A 17,478-nucleotide genomic window follows, 5' to 3' on the forward strand; every position below is an offset into this window, starting at 1 on the left:
TACTTCTGTTTATACCGCTTCTGTTAAGGCCATCTATGGTTAGGAAGACTGAAAAACCTTTCAGTACTTTTCTATAACTGTCCATGCTCTTTTCTCTAATAGCTTTACAAATTAGATGAATTTTTGGCATGAAGACTTCTTGATTACACGTCACTTATGTAAGGGGTCTTCAACAAGTTTATGGACAATGAATAAAATGAAAAAAAATATGCACAGGCTTAAAAAAAATTGTACCAAAACACCTTTTAATTCCATTTTCCCTTTTATTTTTTTTTACAAGCCTGCACATGTCTCACAGTATAGCATTGCTTCTCCCAGTATAGCAGTTTCTGTCCCTGAGGTGTGCCCCATCACAGGCTTGCAAACACAGTGACCAGGGCGCTGGCCACCATACAGGGCTGTCTGTCTGAGAGGCCATATCCACAGGGCCCTCCTGGCTTCTGTTGCATGTAAGACATGACAGACGATGCTTCTGGGAAGTGTAACACACCCAGAGAGAGATGAACTGTTTACAAATTATAAGCACACTGCCACTTTGTGCAGAAACAGGAGAGGAGAGAAGTGCCTTTGTAGACCAACAATCCATCTTGGAAGTGACACTCTTTAATTGCCAACACAGATTCCCACGAATGCAATTGCGGGCGGTGGGTGGGAGATGAAAGGCACTCTGGGCGTCCTGGCAAAGCTCTCGCAGGAAACAGCCCTGTCCCCATCTCCCGCCTGTCCCTCCTGTCGGCTCCGTCATCAGTTCTTGTCTCAACAGGGATTGTTGTAAAATGACATCGCTACAGCCTCTGGTTCCTCCTCATTGTGAGAGGCCAAATTAGACTTCACAATTTCATCTTGTTTTGTGAACTTTCGTTGACAACGTAAGGACTTTCAGGGAACTAGATTTTTGGCTTTTTAAGGAACAGAATGTGTATAGATTAAACTTACAAGAGAGGAAATTCTTCTTTCTTATAACTTATGGCCTGTGTTAGAAATTGCTTCTTATAAGTCTAGTTTGCAAAGGGACCCCAGAGCAAACAGATAATGGCCAAGTTCATCCAACAGCAGTCAGTTGACATTTCCTATTTGTATTAGATTCCATAAGTGGAATCCTTCCGTGTAAACCTTATTTGTACGGATGGATTACAATGAAAATTGCATTAATTTTCTACATAGTAAAGGTCAGTAATTGAAGCATGAACCAAGAAACTATTGTGTAAAATGCTGTATCCCATACTTAGGAAAGGTCGCGCCAGACAATAATATCTTGTTTTCATTGCTGAAGGTATAAATACTTGCATTACAGTTCCTTTCTTTTTCCAGCTCAACAATTACTTACACAGAATATTTAAGCATTTACTATTAACATCAGGAGGAGGGAATCATAAGGGCATGTAATAAAAGGGCAAAAAGCCCTGCTTATTGCCATAAGAAAGAAACCATACTCTGTTGCCTTCACGGAAGGTTGTATTGTTTGTAACTAGACTGTCAGAAACTGGACTTGAATGATCTGTTTTGGGAACAGCGGCGGGTTCACAGTTAACTGATAACAGACAAGGAAAGGCTCCCCTTTATACAATTCAGGAATTAAAACCAGATTAAGACCTAAAGAGAGGTTGGAAATGGGTATAAGAGCTATATTCTATTTTCATAAGTTAGGGTGTTAAAATTTAGTACATTTCAAACTGTCAATTTATTTTTTTTTGAGGATCTGGTTGGATTCCCTGCACTTCTGGCTTCCAAAGAGATATGATCTGTAGTGGCCTAATTGTCTCCTACAGCGGGCTTGCTGTTCCTTTGTGCTTTGTTAGGAATGTCCAAAATGGAGTAATCTGGGCTGGTTCATGAGTTTCGTTAACTATTGCATAAGCAGAAGTACTTAAAAGTAAGAAACTGTGACATTGCTAAGAAACGTAAAACCAGAGTAATCTTTGAATGGTTAAAGTAGTTCACATGCACACGGGGCACGTGTGAGTACAACCTAAGAGCTAGCTACTTCTGGATTTCAGGAGGACTAATATGAATGGTTATTCTGCTCTAGGCACTTTCGATTTGATCTAATATGGTTTTTAGGGCTAAAGTCTTTCTGTTACAAGCCTTTCGGCCATCTCATTGTCCTGGTAGAGCTTTAAGAGCAAAGTGGAATCCGGCCAATTTGTATCTGTTGTACATGCTTCAATGAGAAGAGGTTGACTTCTAATCAACTTACTTGCGTTTCTTCTTTTAATATTCAAACTCCCATTCTTAAATGTGTAGACCTCAGGAACTTTGCTAAGACAGAAGCATTAGGAACGTTCAGGCATGTTTGTCAGAGAATCCTAACCCTCCCAAGCTTTCTATTGTATTGTCGTTGCTACTAAGCCTTCCCCCCGATTTCTGAGTTTTTAGTATTCTCTGCTTTCTTGACATGTTTCACCTCCTGTTATCTGCAGTTACTATGTCACACTAAGGTGGAATACCTTGGATATTGTAGCACAATTATCCTCACACCATTCACTGAGGGTAGGAGCTCCCCCTCTTGTCGTTCCTGGCGGAACCTCACTATTTCCATATGGATTCCACTATGTCCCAAGTATCCAAAAATAATTGATAGCTGACTTCTAAGATAATTACGAACAGAGAAATCACTATTGCTCAAGGGAGAAGTCATCAAGTCACCATTTAAGGTAGTAATAAATGAGAAAAAAAGTAAGAATTTAAAGGAAGTCCATCTTGAGTGATACTTTGTTCACAGTTTGCCAGCTGCTTTGGTATCTTAGCTGTTCATGACTCAGAATAAGGCATTCCATTTTATATTATTTCTACTGTCTCCAAATTTTAAAGCATAGGTTAAGAGAAAGCACATATCTGAAATCTCTCAGCCAACAGGGCGGCAAAATTCAAATGCACTTCCTCTCGCCTACGCCCCTTTTTAGTTTTGGTTATTCTACATTGTAAGGAAGGACAGATACCATTTATTCCATTTTTGCTCCATTTTTTCACATCATCCTTGGCAACTTTTGCCTGTTGTCTCCCTGTACCATTGTGTCTGAGTGCACATGGTGCTGGGAACATGGTGCTCACAGAGGTAGCGCTAGTGTCCTCTGCTAGCTCCTCTCAAGTCTGTGAGCTCATTGATCAGAGCTTCTAAGAGAAGTCAACTTTTAGCTGCATCTTAGTAAGAATTATTCCTGTTGTTATATTGCGTAAACATTTTATCTTCCACCCTCCCCACATTTGCACCTGGGAGAAAACTAAAGGATGCCCAGGGCTGAATCAGCAACTGCAGCCCCGTGTGTGTTTATCCACAGTCACAGAAAACCCTTGAGGACGTGTCCTGTCAGTGCATACAGAAACTTTCAAGCCAGGGATTGATTATCTTTTCTATTCTTTGGGTAATTTTTCAATTGTGTCTTGTGAGTGTGTTCCTCTGGATGTTGTTCATTGCTTTTCACACTTGGCAACCTTCAGTGTGATAACAGACAGGACTTTCTGTTGCTTCTGTGTCAACCCAATAGAAGAAAATGAGTAAAAACACTTGGCACTGTGTAAGTACTTCACATAACGAAGTGATAGAACAATATGCAACCAGTTGAAATGATGCTGATTCAAACTCAAGACATCCTGTTTTATGTTAATTTCCCAAAAGAACGCTCCAGAAAATACAGACCCCCCCCCCACCCCTTAGTGGCCTGAGTCTGAGGCTGTGTGTTTGTGTGTCCCTGGAAGGCCCTGTCGCACCTAGTGCAAGGAAACCCTAACGGCAGTTCCTGGTGTAGTGAGTCAAGATTATTATATGATCTTTTTTTATCTCCTACCCTGCATCTTATTCTGCAGTGAGAGATGTCTCTCCATGTATTTCTTATGTTTGAGTCTTCAAGTTTTTTAATTGCACACTTCATATTCAATGGGAGGAAAGAGACCACACGCACTCATTTTTTGGTTTTATTAAGGCATCACCAGTCTCGATGGCTGACATTCACAGGGGGCTCTGGAGATGAACATGTCTTGATCCACACTGGAATCCTTTGTGTGCTGTGGTACGTATTCCTTCCCTTTCAGCCAGAAGGAATTTTCCTGATATGGTCAGTTCTCAAGACTAGCTCTCTGTCTTGGCTTAGGTAATTACTAGAGAAAGTAGGGTTTTTCTGCAGAGAACAAGCAGGAAAGACGTGAAGTAACACTCTGACTGTATAATTAATTCTCAGTTGTAGATTCATTTTCATGGTGTTAGTTTTCTCCCAGAGGCCCCAAGCTAGTTTATTGCACTTGCAGTGCCATAGCCGTTGGAGATACAGGGAAGGCAACAGAGCTTCAAGGAAGCAAAGATCCTCTTTCTGGTTTTTTTTTTTAAATTTATTTCCTTACATATATTCTGAAAAAGAAGAGTTTATTTCCATACAGGGTTGTTAGATGTTTTTAATTCAGCTGCTTAAAAATTAAGCCAGAACTCATTCCCTTTGACATTTTGTAAACAAATGGACATTGAATTATGTGATCTTGCATTCATTGTTATACACAATTTCAGATTACTGGATGGGAGATGCTCATTTTTCTGACAATGCCACCCTTTCTTTATAGTATGTAGAAGGCAAAGGATCTTTGTAGTAGTTGAATGTTGGGTTGGAGAAGTACCACGCTGTCATCTCTTCTGTCGGCTGAAGCATGATTGCTCGTAGACAAAGTCCAAAATCCTGTGATGTTGACGTAAGGTCCTGCAATTCTGTGATAAGAAATCTCATCTTAGCCAAATCTAAAACTTTGTGTTTAGTCACACTTGTCCTGTTCACTTGTTTACTCACACTAATGACCATGGCTGTTTTTTTATGACACATTTCCTTGGATAAACTGAAAACTGGTATGTCAGGGCAGCCCAAGAGCGTGTTCTGACAGCGGTTCTGTCTTTTTGAATGAATCGCTGTTATTCTGCCTAGGCGATTTGGTAGCAGCAGCAGATGTAATGTTGTGCTTGCTAAACTGTGTTATCGCCACATTCCTTGGTTTCATCTGAAATGTGTAAATAAAGCCAGCAGGATGCAGACTGAGCTGCCAGATGATCCCTCCGACGACTCAGGGCAACATGAGTAGGCTTGTCCTGGAAGACCATCTCTCTTGAAACTCAAATAGGCCCCAGGATTCTTGGAACTAGACAGAAGACGGCACTCACTTTTATCTGCTTGTCTTCTTGATGGGAAAGAGGTTATCGGACACCCAGCGTGCTGTAGCTGCTTGTTTAAGTCTCCCACAGCAGTCAGCGTATGTCTTTTGGTCTCCATTTCCTAGACTTCTGAAACTCAGATGCATTTGTAGATGACAAGAGCAGAGTGGAGCCCGTTTCTGCTTGGGTCACAGCTTGCCATGCACATCACTTCTCTAGCCCTCAGTCTTGTGTAAATGGAAACTCTAATACCTAATATATGTGATATAGCCACTGACACATTGACAGATATAATTGAAGAGTCATACAGTCAAAAACCTTATTTTTAAAGAAAAAGGATTTTAATTTTCTAACAGTATAGGGACTAGAAAGAAGTTAAAATAACATTTGCTGTGGAAAAAACTGGAAGGATGGGCTTGTGAAACCAACCACGAGAGGAAGACACAGTCAAAGCCTTGGAAGAGGCTTCCAGAAACAGCAGAGCACTTCCCTGCATCATGTGACCCAGCGCCACTGTAGCTCCTGCGTGAACGGAAAGGGCCATCTGGATGCTGGGGGGAACCCCACACCCAGTTCTTTTCCCGCCTCTGTAATGTTGCTCCTTCGCCCGAGCACTGTGGCAGCGCCCGGCATGCACCCAGCTCAGCTGCCGGTGCAAAGAGCAGAGTCCAGAACATGTCGGTCTTCTGTGTTGGTGCAGATACAGCTGAACAGGAGTGCCCTGGAAAATATGAGCAGAATATCTTAAACTATGAAAATATAAATACCATCTTCATGTACTATAGTGGCTCCTATACATTGTCCGAAAGTTGTAAGAGCTTTTCAGAGAGCAGGGACTGTGTGACTAATTGTGAAGATGCTTGAGGGACGTGCCCGCTGCTCATGAAGAGCAGTGCCTTCTGCGGAGATTCTGTGCAAGTGACCAATTCATGCAGAGTTCCTCCCCATCCCAGACAGCATCCTGGAATAATTTTTTTTTTCTGTACTAATGAATTTCATCAGGGAAAATTGACTTGCAGTCATCTTTTGTCTGTTTTCCCAGAAATTTCTATTTATTTCCTCATCTTAAACTAGTCATTTAGAAAAGTATCACCATTAAATAAGCAATGATAAGTCCCATGCTTTCAGCTTCTTCAGTGGCAGCAGAGTTCTCAGGCACCAACATGCAGCCACAACAGCCCATCTCTGAAGCCAAGTAACGGACGTCTGGCTTTCAAAGGTGCTTTGGGGAGTTGCTAATCAAACTGATGTGATGAGCAGTAATGTACTGCCTATGCCTCATTGGGGGCACGGTTGTTTTTAAAGTTGTGCAGTTTTTTTACTGGCAAGATAGAGGGAGAGAGAGAATAAGAATATTCTTCATGTTGGCTAACTCTCCAAATACCCACAGTGATCAAGTTTGGGCCAGGCTATAGCCAGGAGCACAAAGCTCCACGCGGATCATCCACAGGGTGGTAGGGGCCCTAGTGTGGAACCCTTCATCTACTGTGTTCCAAGATGGATTAGCAAGGAGGCAGATGGGAAGCAGTGATGCTGGGGCTCAGACCAGCACTGCAATATGGGATACAGGTTTCCCCAAGATGGGTTAGCCTGTTAGGCCACAGTGGCCATCCCATCAGCCTGCTGTGTTGGGACATTCCCTAGGGCCTCTAATAGGCATAAAAACTCCAAGCTGCCAGTCCAGAATGATTAGTGAGAATGGTGAGGAATATATGGGGTGGTGTAGGTTAGATAGATGCTGAATTTAAGCCATTTCGTTGATATGATAAAATATAATATGGTATTATAATTAATATAATGCACTTATTGAATTAGTTGGCACTTTTATAATATTTCATAATAGGAGTTATATTTAATGAGTTAGTCAAGTATTAGTATTCTATTTTCCATAAAGTTGAGGATAATCTAACAGATAAATGGCTTTTTCCATTTCTTCTCCACTCTGGGAATCTGCTCACGTCACTGACCTGTGTCAGTCCCCAAACCTGCTGGAGCGCCTCAACAGCCCCTTCATCAGAACGCAGATTCTTTAGCAACAAACTACTTCTGCAACTTGACCTAATACATGCAGCTAAAACATTGCGAGCATTGCAACGAATTATGTTGAAAAGAGTCAAAAGTTTGGTTTTAATTAAAAAGCTCGAAATTCATGCAAATATGCAGTGTACAGAAAGCTGCTAAACAATGTGTACAGCAAAACAAAATTCTACATGAATTTCAGAATGATTTTCAACAAAATAACTGATTTTATTTTTTCATGAACATTTTCATTTCCTTCTTATATCCTCTGTTCTCTCATGCTAATTTCTCATACTTTTTACTACGATATTGTCTGTCCAAATGCAAAGACATGGAGAATTATTTCTCAGCATAAATTTTACTAAACATTCAAACAGGCCATAGCTACAGCAGGTTAGAAGTACAGTCTTGAGAGTGCTTAGCACAGAAAGTTCATGCAGATTCCAGTACACAAAATACGCAGGATTGAGAATATGCTCATTTCACTTTTTGTTTTTTCCTGAATTGCTTGTAGATAAAGCATTTCATCACAGCTTGCAGTGTGTGTGGTCAACTAGGGTGTCCATTTTAATGGCCACAAGTGCAGTTCCCAAGATGGTTAAGTGTTTGTGAAGTATTAGATCTTAAAACATGGTACATGCTGATGAAAAATAATTTTGTACTTGGTGTATTTTTGCAGTTATAACTAAAAGCCAATTGAACTATGAATATGTGTCGTGTCAGGGGTAATCATTTTTCACATGTCCTTCAAAAATATTCAGATGAGCAACATGAAAAAGTTTAAGATTTTTTTTAAGTGTTCACATGCATTTTTTGGTTCTAAAATGATTTATAAAAATGTAAATAACCTAGATCCAACAGCTACATTACAATTGTCACTTGGTAAAAATTTCAAAATTATGCAATTCTGATTAGTTTCCCTGTTAAACGTAGATATTCTGGGGGTGAATTATTCTGCTCTGCTAGACATGGAACATCACACTCACTCAAAAGTAAGAAGTTTGTGAGAATCATTTATAATTTTGCCACCAATGAATGCTTTCTTCACAACCAGAACCTCAGTACTTGAGTGTGTCATAGGGAAAAGCTATCAGACATGTCAAATAGGAAGTATTTAATGGAACTGAGCCACACGGAAATTTGAATCATCTTCCAAGAAACGGTTTTGACCTAAACTCAGTTCTGCTGAGAAGAAGAAACCACTTTTGCCCCTTGGGTCAAATTCCCCAGTGCTTTCAACTGTTCCTTTATAAGTGGCAATGTTTCTGTGTGGACAGATGCTTGTTCACCACTGTGCTCATTCATAGATGTTGGTAGATTACGGAGCATGAATTAGGCCGATCTGGACATGTATCTAGTTGTTAGCACAAACTGATAGAAGATTTAGAGCCAGAAAGGATAGAGACAGACAGACAGAGACACAGACAGACAGACTTAAAAGCATGACGAGAATCACAGGTGTCTTGCAAATTCCTGTTGCAAGAGGGAACATGAACTTGGCTTTTTTTTTTGTACAAGAGTTCAGACAGAACAATGCAGACCTGACGATATAAAAAGGTTTGCACCGTCACTGCACCATTACTGAAGAGAGCATCATTGATGCCTTCCGACGTGTCTCCTTCTGTGTCTCTTCCCTCCGGGCTCCATCCACGTGGTCAGGTATAAGAAGGGGGGTTTTGGCCTTTTGAATGTGGCTCTCACCCTATCAGTGGTTTTATCAGCAGTCCCTATGGAGGTTGGTGGATGACCACTCAGTGCGTCCAAAGTTCCAGCTGGATGGAGCAGAGAATTCAGCATGCGAGTGTTTCTTCATATATGGCAGAGGCTGCTTTGTAGGAATATCCTCTTAAATTTAGGTGTATTGCTCCAGAATTCAGTGTATTTCTAGCACAAATGAAATTCTTTTGTAGGAAAAATATTAGATATATTTAAGGTTTTAGGTTTCATGGATTAGTTTGACTCAGGCAGGAAGTGAAATACTGGCTAACTCTGAATTACAGCAAGATTCATACTGGAAGTAGAAAACAGCATTATAAGAAGTTATGTGAAGAACACCAATACATAGGGTTCCCCCCAATGTTTGAGAAGCTTCTGGATTATTTTTATAAGCATTAGCTGCAGCATGAAAAAAACACATTTAGGGATTTATATAAGCAAAATAAAGATAATGTTCTTAGAAAATTTCATTTCATTTCACAGAAAGAATTGGAGACTGAGGGAGATAAAATTATACTTGCTTCCAATTTCACAAGGAAATGACTACCTATTGTTGCACATTGTGGTGAAAAAATTCACTGGGCTTATGTGGCCATATGTGCAGGTCTTCCAAAAGTTCCAGGCAAATGAGGACTGACATGAACTATTTTAATTCTTCAATAAACTTTTTGAAGTCTCTTCTAACTGTTGAATGACACTGCAGCCTCTTCAGCTGCTTGTTCTGCATCTGAGGTGGTCGTGAAAGGGCGACTGGATCATTCGTCAGATCTGCTGAGGAGAGGGCTAAGGTGTAGCAGAATTCAACTGAGAGCAGCATGGGGAACCTTCTCTGCGTCTTCACCCATCTGTGGCTCTGCTGAAAGACTTTGTTCAGTAGATGAGTAAAGGAGAAGCCTGCAGGTGATGGGGCAGAGATAGAAGACCCAAGTCAGCTAGTGGGAGGGTCACGTGGTTCTCTGGGGGTGCAATCTCCATCCCAGGAAGGACACCCAGGATATGACATGGCTTCCACTCCGCACCGCAGGGTACTGAGGTCTCTGCTGAGGATTGTACCCTGTGAAAGGTAATATCTGTTATTGCTAAGACGCTTTATAACAAGTTTCCTTGATGCATTCCTCCATTAACTCTGAGGTGGCAAAGGCTTCTGCTCCTTTGCAGTGGAGTCTTCGGTAACATTCGTTGTGCCTCTGTCTCTTCTTCTGCTCTTGGTCATTGTACTTCTGGTTAGCAGATTCTCCCTGGGGCAGGTTTCTAAGCTGTGTCACCCACAGCTCTACAGTTCGATTTTACTGATTGTGGTTGGTGCATAGTTCTTCGTTTGTGCTCATTTGTGCCACTCCCTTCAGAAAGTTTCAGATTGGGTCTCTTGTGTTAAGCTTCTATCATGGTTTCTAACCCCAGCTCCTGGCTCACCACTATCCACCTCCTGTGATTCCATGGTGTGGTGGTACTGTTGCTTATATAACCTTTCCCCACTTGCAGTTCAAGAAGTTCCCATTATTAGGGAGGCACTAGGTATCCTAAATAACGGGGTGGTTGGCAATGTGGATCTTGCTGGAACTGCTTGCTGTTAGGTCTGAGAGCTACACAGACCTGTTTTGGGTGGACCCTGGAGGATGCCACACCAGAACTATTTTCTGTGTGAGACCAGTACAATGCACTGAGCTGGAAGTGATTTTGCTCCCAGCTTAGTGCATGCACAGCTCACTGTTGTCCCTCCAATCTCACCCTTTGCCGCACTGTACAAAATGGTGCCTAATGTGGTACTGGTAAAGCTTTGGATCTCCTGGCCATTAGATCTGGGCACTCTCTGGGCATATTTGGGTGGAACCTTTAGGATGACAAGTTGGCACTGTTTTCCCTGAGGGGTCAGTGCAATGCACTAAGCCAGAAATGAGTTTGCTCCTGGCTTACTGTGTGTGTAGGTTACTGCTGTCTCTCCAGTTCCACCGTCTTTGCCTCACTTCCCAAAGTGGCAGCAGACATAGTACTGGTGGGGTCTGGGCTGCCTGCCTGGGTCTGCTGCTCTGTCCCTGCTCCTGGTCAGATCACACAAATCAGCATGCTGTTCTTTGCCTAGGTTCACCTCCTGCACTCTGGAGAACTCCCCTTCCCACCTGACTGCCCATGGATCTGTGGGCACTGGTGGAGCTCAGATCACCACCTGATGACCACCACTGGGATATCTGGGCACTGCAATACCACTCCACTGTCTGTCTCCGCTGCTTCCCCATGTCAGTCAGTCTCCAGGTGCTCCTTTGCCGTCAGTATGTCCTTTACTATTTCCTGCAATCTGTTCTCTCTTCACCCAAAAGTGATCTTCACCACGACCCAAGATAATCAAGCTCTCATCTGTCAAACACAAGGAACAGATCCTTAAATGTACACATGAAAAAATCAATTGACATATAGAGGATTCCTAGTCAGTCTGATAGCTGACCTCTCAGAGGAAACTCTACAGCCCAGAACAGGAAAAAAAAAATTGTCAGCCTAGAATAACATCCCCAGCAAAGCTTTCCTTTGTCTTTGAAAAAGAAATAAAATTTTTCCACAGTAAAGAAAAGAACACCAACCTTCCCTGTAAATGACACAGAAAGTTGTTCTCTTGACATAGAAAAGGAATAGCACCAACCAAAACCGAAGGCAAATGTGAAGAACATCCGAGTAAAATGACAACAGAAGACTGAATCAATGAACAACCCATCGCTAAAATGGCAAGACCGATTTACCACCTATACGTATTAACCCTGAATGTAAATGGCTTTAACTCAACAGTCAAATGTCATGGATTAGTGCACTGGATTAAGAAACAAAGCCCATATATCCGTTGCCTACAGGAGACACATCTCACCGAGAAAAATCAGTGGGAACTATATCATGGATTTTGGTGTTCTTGTTTCTATTTTCATTTTTTTAAGGTTTTTTTGTTGTTGTTTTCATATTAAATTCTTTGTTGATTCATAGTTTGTATAGTAACATTTTCTTCAGGCGTGTTCTTCATTTTCATTTCTTCAGTGACACATTAGTTCAGTAGCATATTTAACTTCATGGCATTGTAAAATTTTTAATTTTATTCTTATTGATTTTTTATGGCTTTTCATGTAAGTGATAGTATAGTGACTGTGTAATAGACTTTCATATTGACATGTGAAGATGAAATGCAGTATGCATCTCCATTTCCAGATCAAAGAGGGACTCCCAATGAAACTGTTAAAATATCTTGACAATAAGATGCTAGATTATCTGTCATCGATCATGCCCGTAATATCAGGATGCACTTAGCTAGCAGATTGATGGACTTATGGGTATTGATGAAGAACTATACTAATGTAACAATATAGAGAAGATGGGGGGATTGTAGAGCCCGTGGGACTGTGTAATAAAATAAAAAAGGAATTGCTTATGAGTCTTATAAATACCTACCATTGCTGCTAATGCTGTAACAAGATTAGAAAAAATATACTAGTTAAAAATATAATTATCAGCTGTACATTCAAAAAAATAGGATCTGAGACTCTAAGTGGAGACAGTGCACATGGAAAGAGTAAACATTTAAATTGTAAAAAGTGCCAATTCTTAGAATTGCTCACATGTTATTATGCCATGGTTGGAAGATGTGTATAGCTGGTGGATAAATAATAAATGAATCTTGCTCTTACATTTTCTAGGAATCCGAGAAAAAGGGGTTTATTGAAAGAATCTACATGGTGCAGGATATTGTTTCAACTGTCCAGAACATCTTAGAGGAAGTAGCTTCTTTTGGAGAAAGAATTAAAAAGTAAGTTCTGAATGTGTGATGCAGTGTTTCCAGCAGACCTGCCAACCATGCGGATGGAGCAAGGAGGAAGTGGTATCAGAATATAGTCACAAACTAGAATCCTGGGTGCTGGGAAAGCTGCTCTGGCTTCATGGAGTGAGTGGACATCTGGCTCATTTACACCACTTGTCCTTGCATTGTTATTAATAGTGTCCCTTTTGCTCTCAAGACCATCTTTGCAGGAGTGATAAATTATAGATGAAAAACCAGGTTAGCTTATTCAAAAATAACAGAAAGCTAATGTGCTCAATAGGAGTTGTTTATGTCCAAAACTTACAACATGATGAATGTGTTGAGTAGGATTTTTCCAGGGTTCTCCAAAGATTATTACGTAACTTTTAGCATTATGGAAGGATTGATACGAAGTTAATTTACCATGCACACAAATGTCTTGGGACAGTGGTTGACTAACTTTCCCTGTAATGATCCAGAGAGTAAATGTCTCCTGCTTTGGGAGCCATATGGTCTCTGTCACATCTTCTCAACTCTCTTGCTTAAGTGTAAAAACAGTCACAGTTGAAACATAAATGAATGCGTGTGATATGTGTTCCAATAAAACTTTATTTACAAGACCAGGTGGCAGGCTCGATTTGACTCAAATCTAATGTGTGCCTTCTCTGCCTCAGGACACAGGGCTGAATGTTCTCAAACTGTGTTAGTTGAAAAAGTGTCTAGCTTTTATGTTGTTTGCTTTGCTTTATACATTTGTGCTGTGCATAATTTGGTCTTTGTTTGGTTCCAGTTTTAGGGCTTTTTTTTTTTTCATTTTTCCCCCATGAAATTGCCTCTCTATTTTAATCCAGAATTATTTCAGCCATGTTGTCTTCTAAGTTTAACCCTTTGCTTGTTTTATTGGTCATGTTTTGCGTAGCATTCTAATTCCTTTATGATTTTAGATTGTAATGGGTAAGGAAGAGATTAAAACTAGTGATGGAAACCAAGTAATTTTTTTTTCTGTCAGAATGCAAGTAAATCCATAAGTAGTGATTGACATCAGGAAATAGAAATCATTTATGTGAAACTTTGTGTCAGCACTGACCTTCTCATTGTATCTCCAGTGAAACCAGAGGGTCCATTTACTGCTAGCCTAGTACATATCTGTTATTTAAGAAGCAGGTTGGGGTAAGGCTGTGTCAATGCAGATTAAGCTGTCACACAGCTCATGTTGAAGTGCCTGGGATTGGGTCAGACCTCGTAATGTATCCTGGGTGCCTGCTACCAACTGGGAGACCTAACTGGGGTTCCAGGCTCCTGCTATGGCCTCCTGCCTGCTGTAGGCTTTGAAGGTGTAAACCCATGAATGGACCTTGCCTTTCCTCACCTTTCCCTCTCTCTCTCTCTCTCTCTCTCTCTCTCCCCTCTCCCCTCTCCCCTCTCCCTCGTTCTCTCCCTCGTTCTCTCCCTCTCTCCCTCTTTCCCTCCCTCCCTCTCTCCCTCCCTCCCTCTCTCCTTCCCTGCCTTTCTCCCTCTCTCCCTCTCTCCCTCTGCCCCTCTCCCTCCCTTTTAAACACAAAGGAGAAAATCAAATAGGTTAGGGAAAGAAGTCTGTTTACTACCTGCATTTAATCAAATTCTGTAAGTTTTTATTGAATTATCCATTGTTATGCCCATAGTGGTCATCTGTAGAAAAAGAACAGGGCCAGAGTTGTAGTGCAGCTTGTAAAGGTGCTGCCTGCCAGGCCAGCGTCCCATAGGATTGCTGATTCATGTCCCAGCTACTGCCATCCAGATCCCTGCTCATGGCCCAGGAAAAGCAGTGGAACACAAGTCGAGTGCCTGCTCCCTTCCCACCAATGTGGGAGTTCTGATGAGGCCTATGGTTCCTGGCTTTGGGGCCTGCCAGATCCTGGCTGCTGCATCCATTTGAGGAGTAAACCAGTGGAGTAGGCCTCTTACTCCAGCTCTCACTCTCTCACCATGACTTTTGAAGTAAATCTTTAAAAGAAAAATAGCATATTTGCTGCAACATACTGATGCCCATAAGATTTCTTATTTATTTTGAAGGCAGAGTGAGATGTGACACCAATGGCTGAGCTCACTTAGACCCAATTCATGAGCCAAGAACTCCATCTCTGAGATACTCTAGTGGACCTGGTAGAGGAAGAGGTCCTTTGATTAGATACTGAGCTGAGGGTTGCTAAATCACTCCCCTGGACACACGGAGCAAGGACTGTTAGCATCCTCCTCTTGCAGATAGAAAAGCAGAAGCAAACAGGAACTAACTATGGAGCCCAGGGTCACGGAGCCAGCATGCCACGGGAGGTGGAATCGGGCGTCTCTACAGTCACTACACCAAAGGGCGTTCACTCTAGAAATTCTTTTTTTTTCAATATAAGAATAAAAAGTAATCAATGGAAATTCAGATCATTGCTTACAGAGGTGAGAGGATGCAAGGGGATGTCCGAGCAGCCTGGGGCGGGTTGTGGAAGAGGGACCAAGGAGGATCTGAAGAAGCACCGACTTAGAGCATCCTTAGAAGAGGAAGGGATAGCCAGGCAAAGAATTAACAAAACTGACAGAGGTCATAGGGAGGTGGGAGCTGCTGGGCAAAGGCTTGGGACAAGAAGATACAGATACAGGGGACTGGGGGTGCTCTTGGAAATGCCTGGAGAGCCAAGGCACTGGGTGCTGGATCTTGAGTGGATGAGGATGAGTGAGAGATGCACTGGTTGGCAGGACAGTGAACAGATGTGGAGTGGGAGCAAGTCCAAAGAAAAAGGATCGTGTTTGCTAAAAGTGTCTCTATTGCTTAATGTCTCCACTAGACAAATGTGGCTGTTGTGCGTGCTAACGGAAATGTGTCTGTTGAGAGCAGAGGGCAGATGGACCTAAGCAGGACCCGGCTGCACAGTGCTTGTCGGGGCAGCTGTGCCCAGTGCAGCTGTGGTAGATCTCAGATGTGGATTCAGCCTGTGAACAGAGCACTGTTTTGCCCGGCTACACAGGAAGGCTCATGAAGCTCAACTCCTATTCATTCTTTGGCCATTCATTATTTCAGTGACCTTAAAGTCCCTGCTGGGCATTCAAGTGGGATGTCATGTGTAACTCTGCTGGAATTTCATTGTAATTCAGTGCTTATGAACCAGTAAAACTTACCCAACTTTTAGCAACTAGCAAATAAGTGGCTTTACGGGATTCTCTGAGAGCAAGGCTTCTTTGTTTCTGGCTGGGTGGACCCAGGTCATGTTGTGTGCACATGGAGTGAGCTATTTCCTTTTTCCTACTCCTCTTCACCTTCCCTAATTATCTTTATCATCTTCAAAATACTTGTGTAAATCAGGCTAAAACATTTATCCACCTGGAGCATTCATATTATCCAAGGCATGATAGTAGGCCGAGTCAGCAGCGTAGTGTGTCTTGTATGTTCTGTCACTGTGGGGTGACAGCTTGAGCGTGCATATCCTTTGGTGGCCAGGGGAATCTCCAATGATAATGTACTGAAGTTAAGGTAGACCTAGAAGGAAAGTCAGCTTATGCTTAAAAGACATATTTGTGAAAAGAAGATATGTCTTGGCTAGGGAGTGATGTTGGAAAATTCTATACACCAGAGTTGAAAATAACAGCTTAATGCGTTGGAGCCACAAGGAGGCTACAGAGAATGGAGTCTAATCATTCCATGTCAAGAGAGACAAAGTGTCCAGAGAGCGGCCAGAGGGCAGGTTTGAGGAGGATCCACACGAGCTCCTATGTAACTCATAGACATCACATAAGGATAATCTGCACCCGTGTGTTGCCTCTAGTTTGTGTTTCCATGGGAGGAAGGTCCAATGGATTTCATTCGCCCAGCCCTGGGAGACAGGAAAAAAATGAACACAGTGACCCAGAAGTGAAATCACTGGGGCCACGGGAAGACATGGAAAGAGAGTGCAGCTTCATTAATCTGATTGGAAGGGACCACAGTCACTTCAGTTTAGTGTTTTTTGAAAAGTATAAAGTTACATTCTTCCCTGCTGGAGGCTCCCACAGTTGCCTCCATCAAAAAGGGATTCTTTGAAATTCCTCAGGAACTAACAAGTTTGGCTGATTTATTTCAGCGTTGCCCCTGTCAGGGATCTTATTTTTAGGATCTAGATTAATTCTAACTTCGGAAAGCTAGGGCAGCTTGTGCAAAGATTTTGTTTACTTGATGTCTGACTGTGAAAATCTTCAAGGTAATTTCCTTAGGGTGGCCCACGGAGGATGAGCTGCAGGTTCCTTCCTGGTGAGTGAGAAGAGTTTGTGGGGAGTTTCTCAGCGCTGGCCTCTCGTTACAGTGCCCTGGAATACAAGCAGGGGTATCAACCGGATTGAGCAGTATGCATCTTCCCAAATTTCCCCAAGTGTTGAGCTACCTAGGATGAACACAGTCTCTCCCTCTCTCTCTCTCTCTCTCTCTCTCTCTCTTTCTACTTAATCCTCTGTCTAGTGATTCACTCCCCAAGTGGTTGTAACTACCAGAGCTGAGCTGATCCAAAGCCAGGAGCCCAGAGGCTCTTCCAGGTCTCCCTCGTGGGTGCAGGGTGCTAAGGCTTTGGGCCATCCTCTGCTTTGCCAGGCCACAAGCAGGGAGCTGGATGGGAAGCTGGGCTGCTGGGATTAGAACCAGTGCCTGCTTGGGATCCCAGGATGTGCAAGGCAAGGACTTCAACCACTAGGCGACTGCACTGGGTGCTGGACATGGACTGTTAAGCCAGCTTTCTGAGTTCAGGCTCCAGTTGCGCCAGCTGCGTCGTGGGAGGGTGTCATCTTGAGCGTTTGTTTTAAGTTGGTGACGCAGACCTCACCTGAGGGATTGGAATACCAATAGCAATATTCACTTTAT

At 42.4% G+C, this 17,478-nt stretch overlaps 1 protein-coding gene across 4 annotated transcripts in view; it reads left to right on the forward strand.

The window, feature by feature from the left end:
* The window catches only part of MCTP2 (multiple C2 and transmembrane domain containing 2), a 196,885-nt gene that overhangs the window by 161,192 nt on the left and 18,215 nt on the right, over positions 1 to 17,478 (forward strand). For all 4 annotated transcript variants that reach the window (XM_040969072.1, XM_040969070.1, XM_040969071.1 and 1 more), the window contains one exon: positions 12,529 to 12,638. In XM_040969072.1, coding sequence (XP_040825006.1) covers positions 12,529 to 12,638 — 110 coding nt within the window. The remainder of the gene's footprint in view (positions 1 to 12,528; positions 12,639 to 17,478) is intronic.

This window comes from Ochotona curzoniae, unplaced genomic scaffold (genome assembly GCF_017591425.1).
Source record: "Ochotona curzoniae isolate NIBS_2020 unplaced genomic scaffold, NIBS_Ocur_1.0 scaffold_4701, whole genome shotgun sequence".
Taxonomy (NCBI): domain Eukaryota; kingdom Metazoa; phylum Chordata; class Mammalia; order Lagomorpha; family Ochotonidae; genus Ochotona; species Ochotona curzoniae.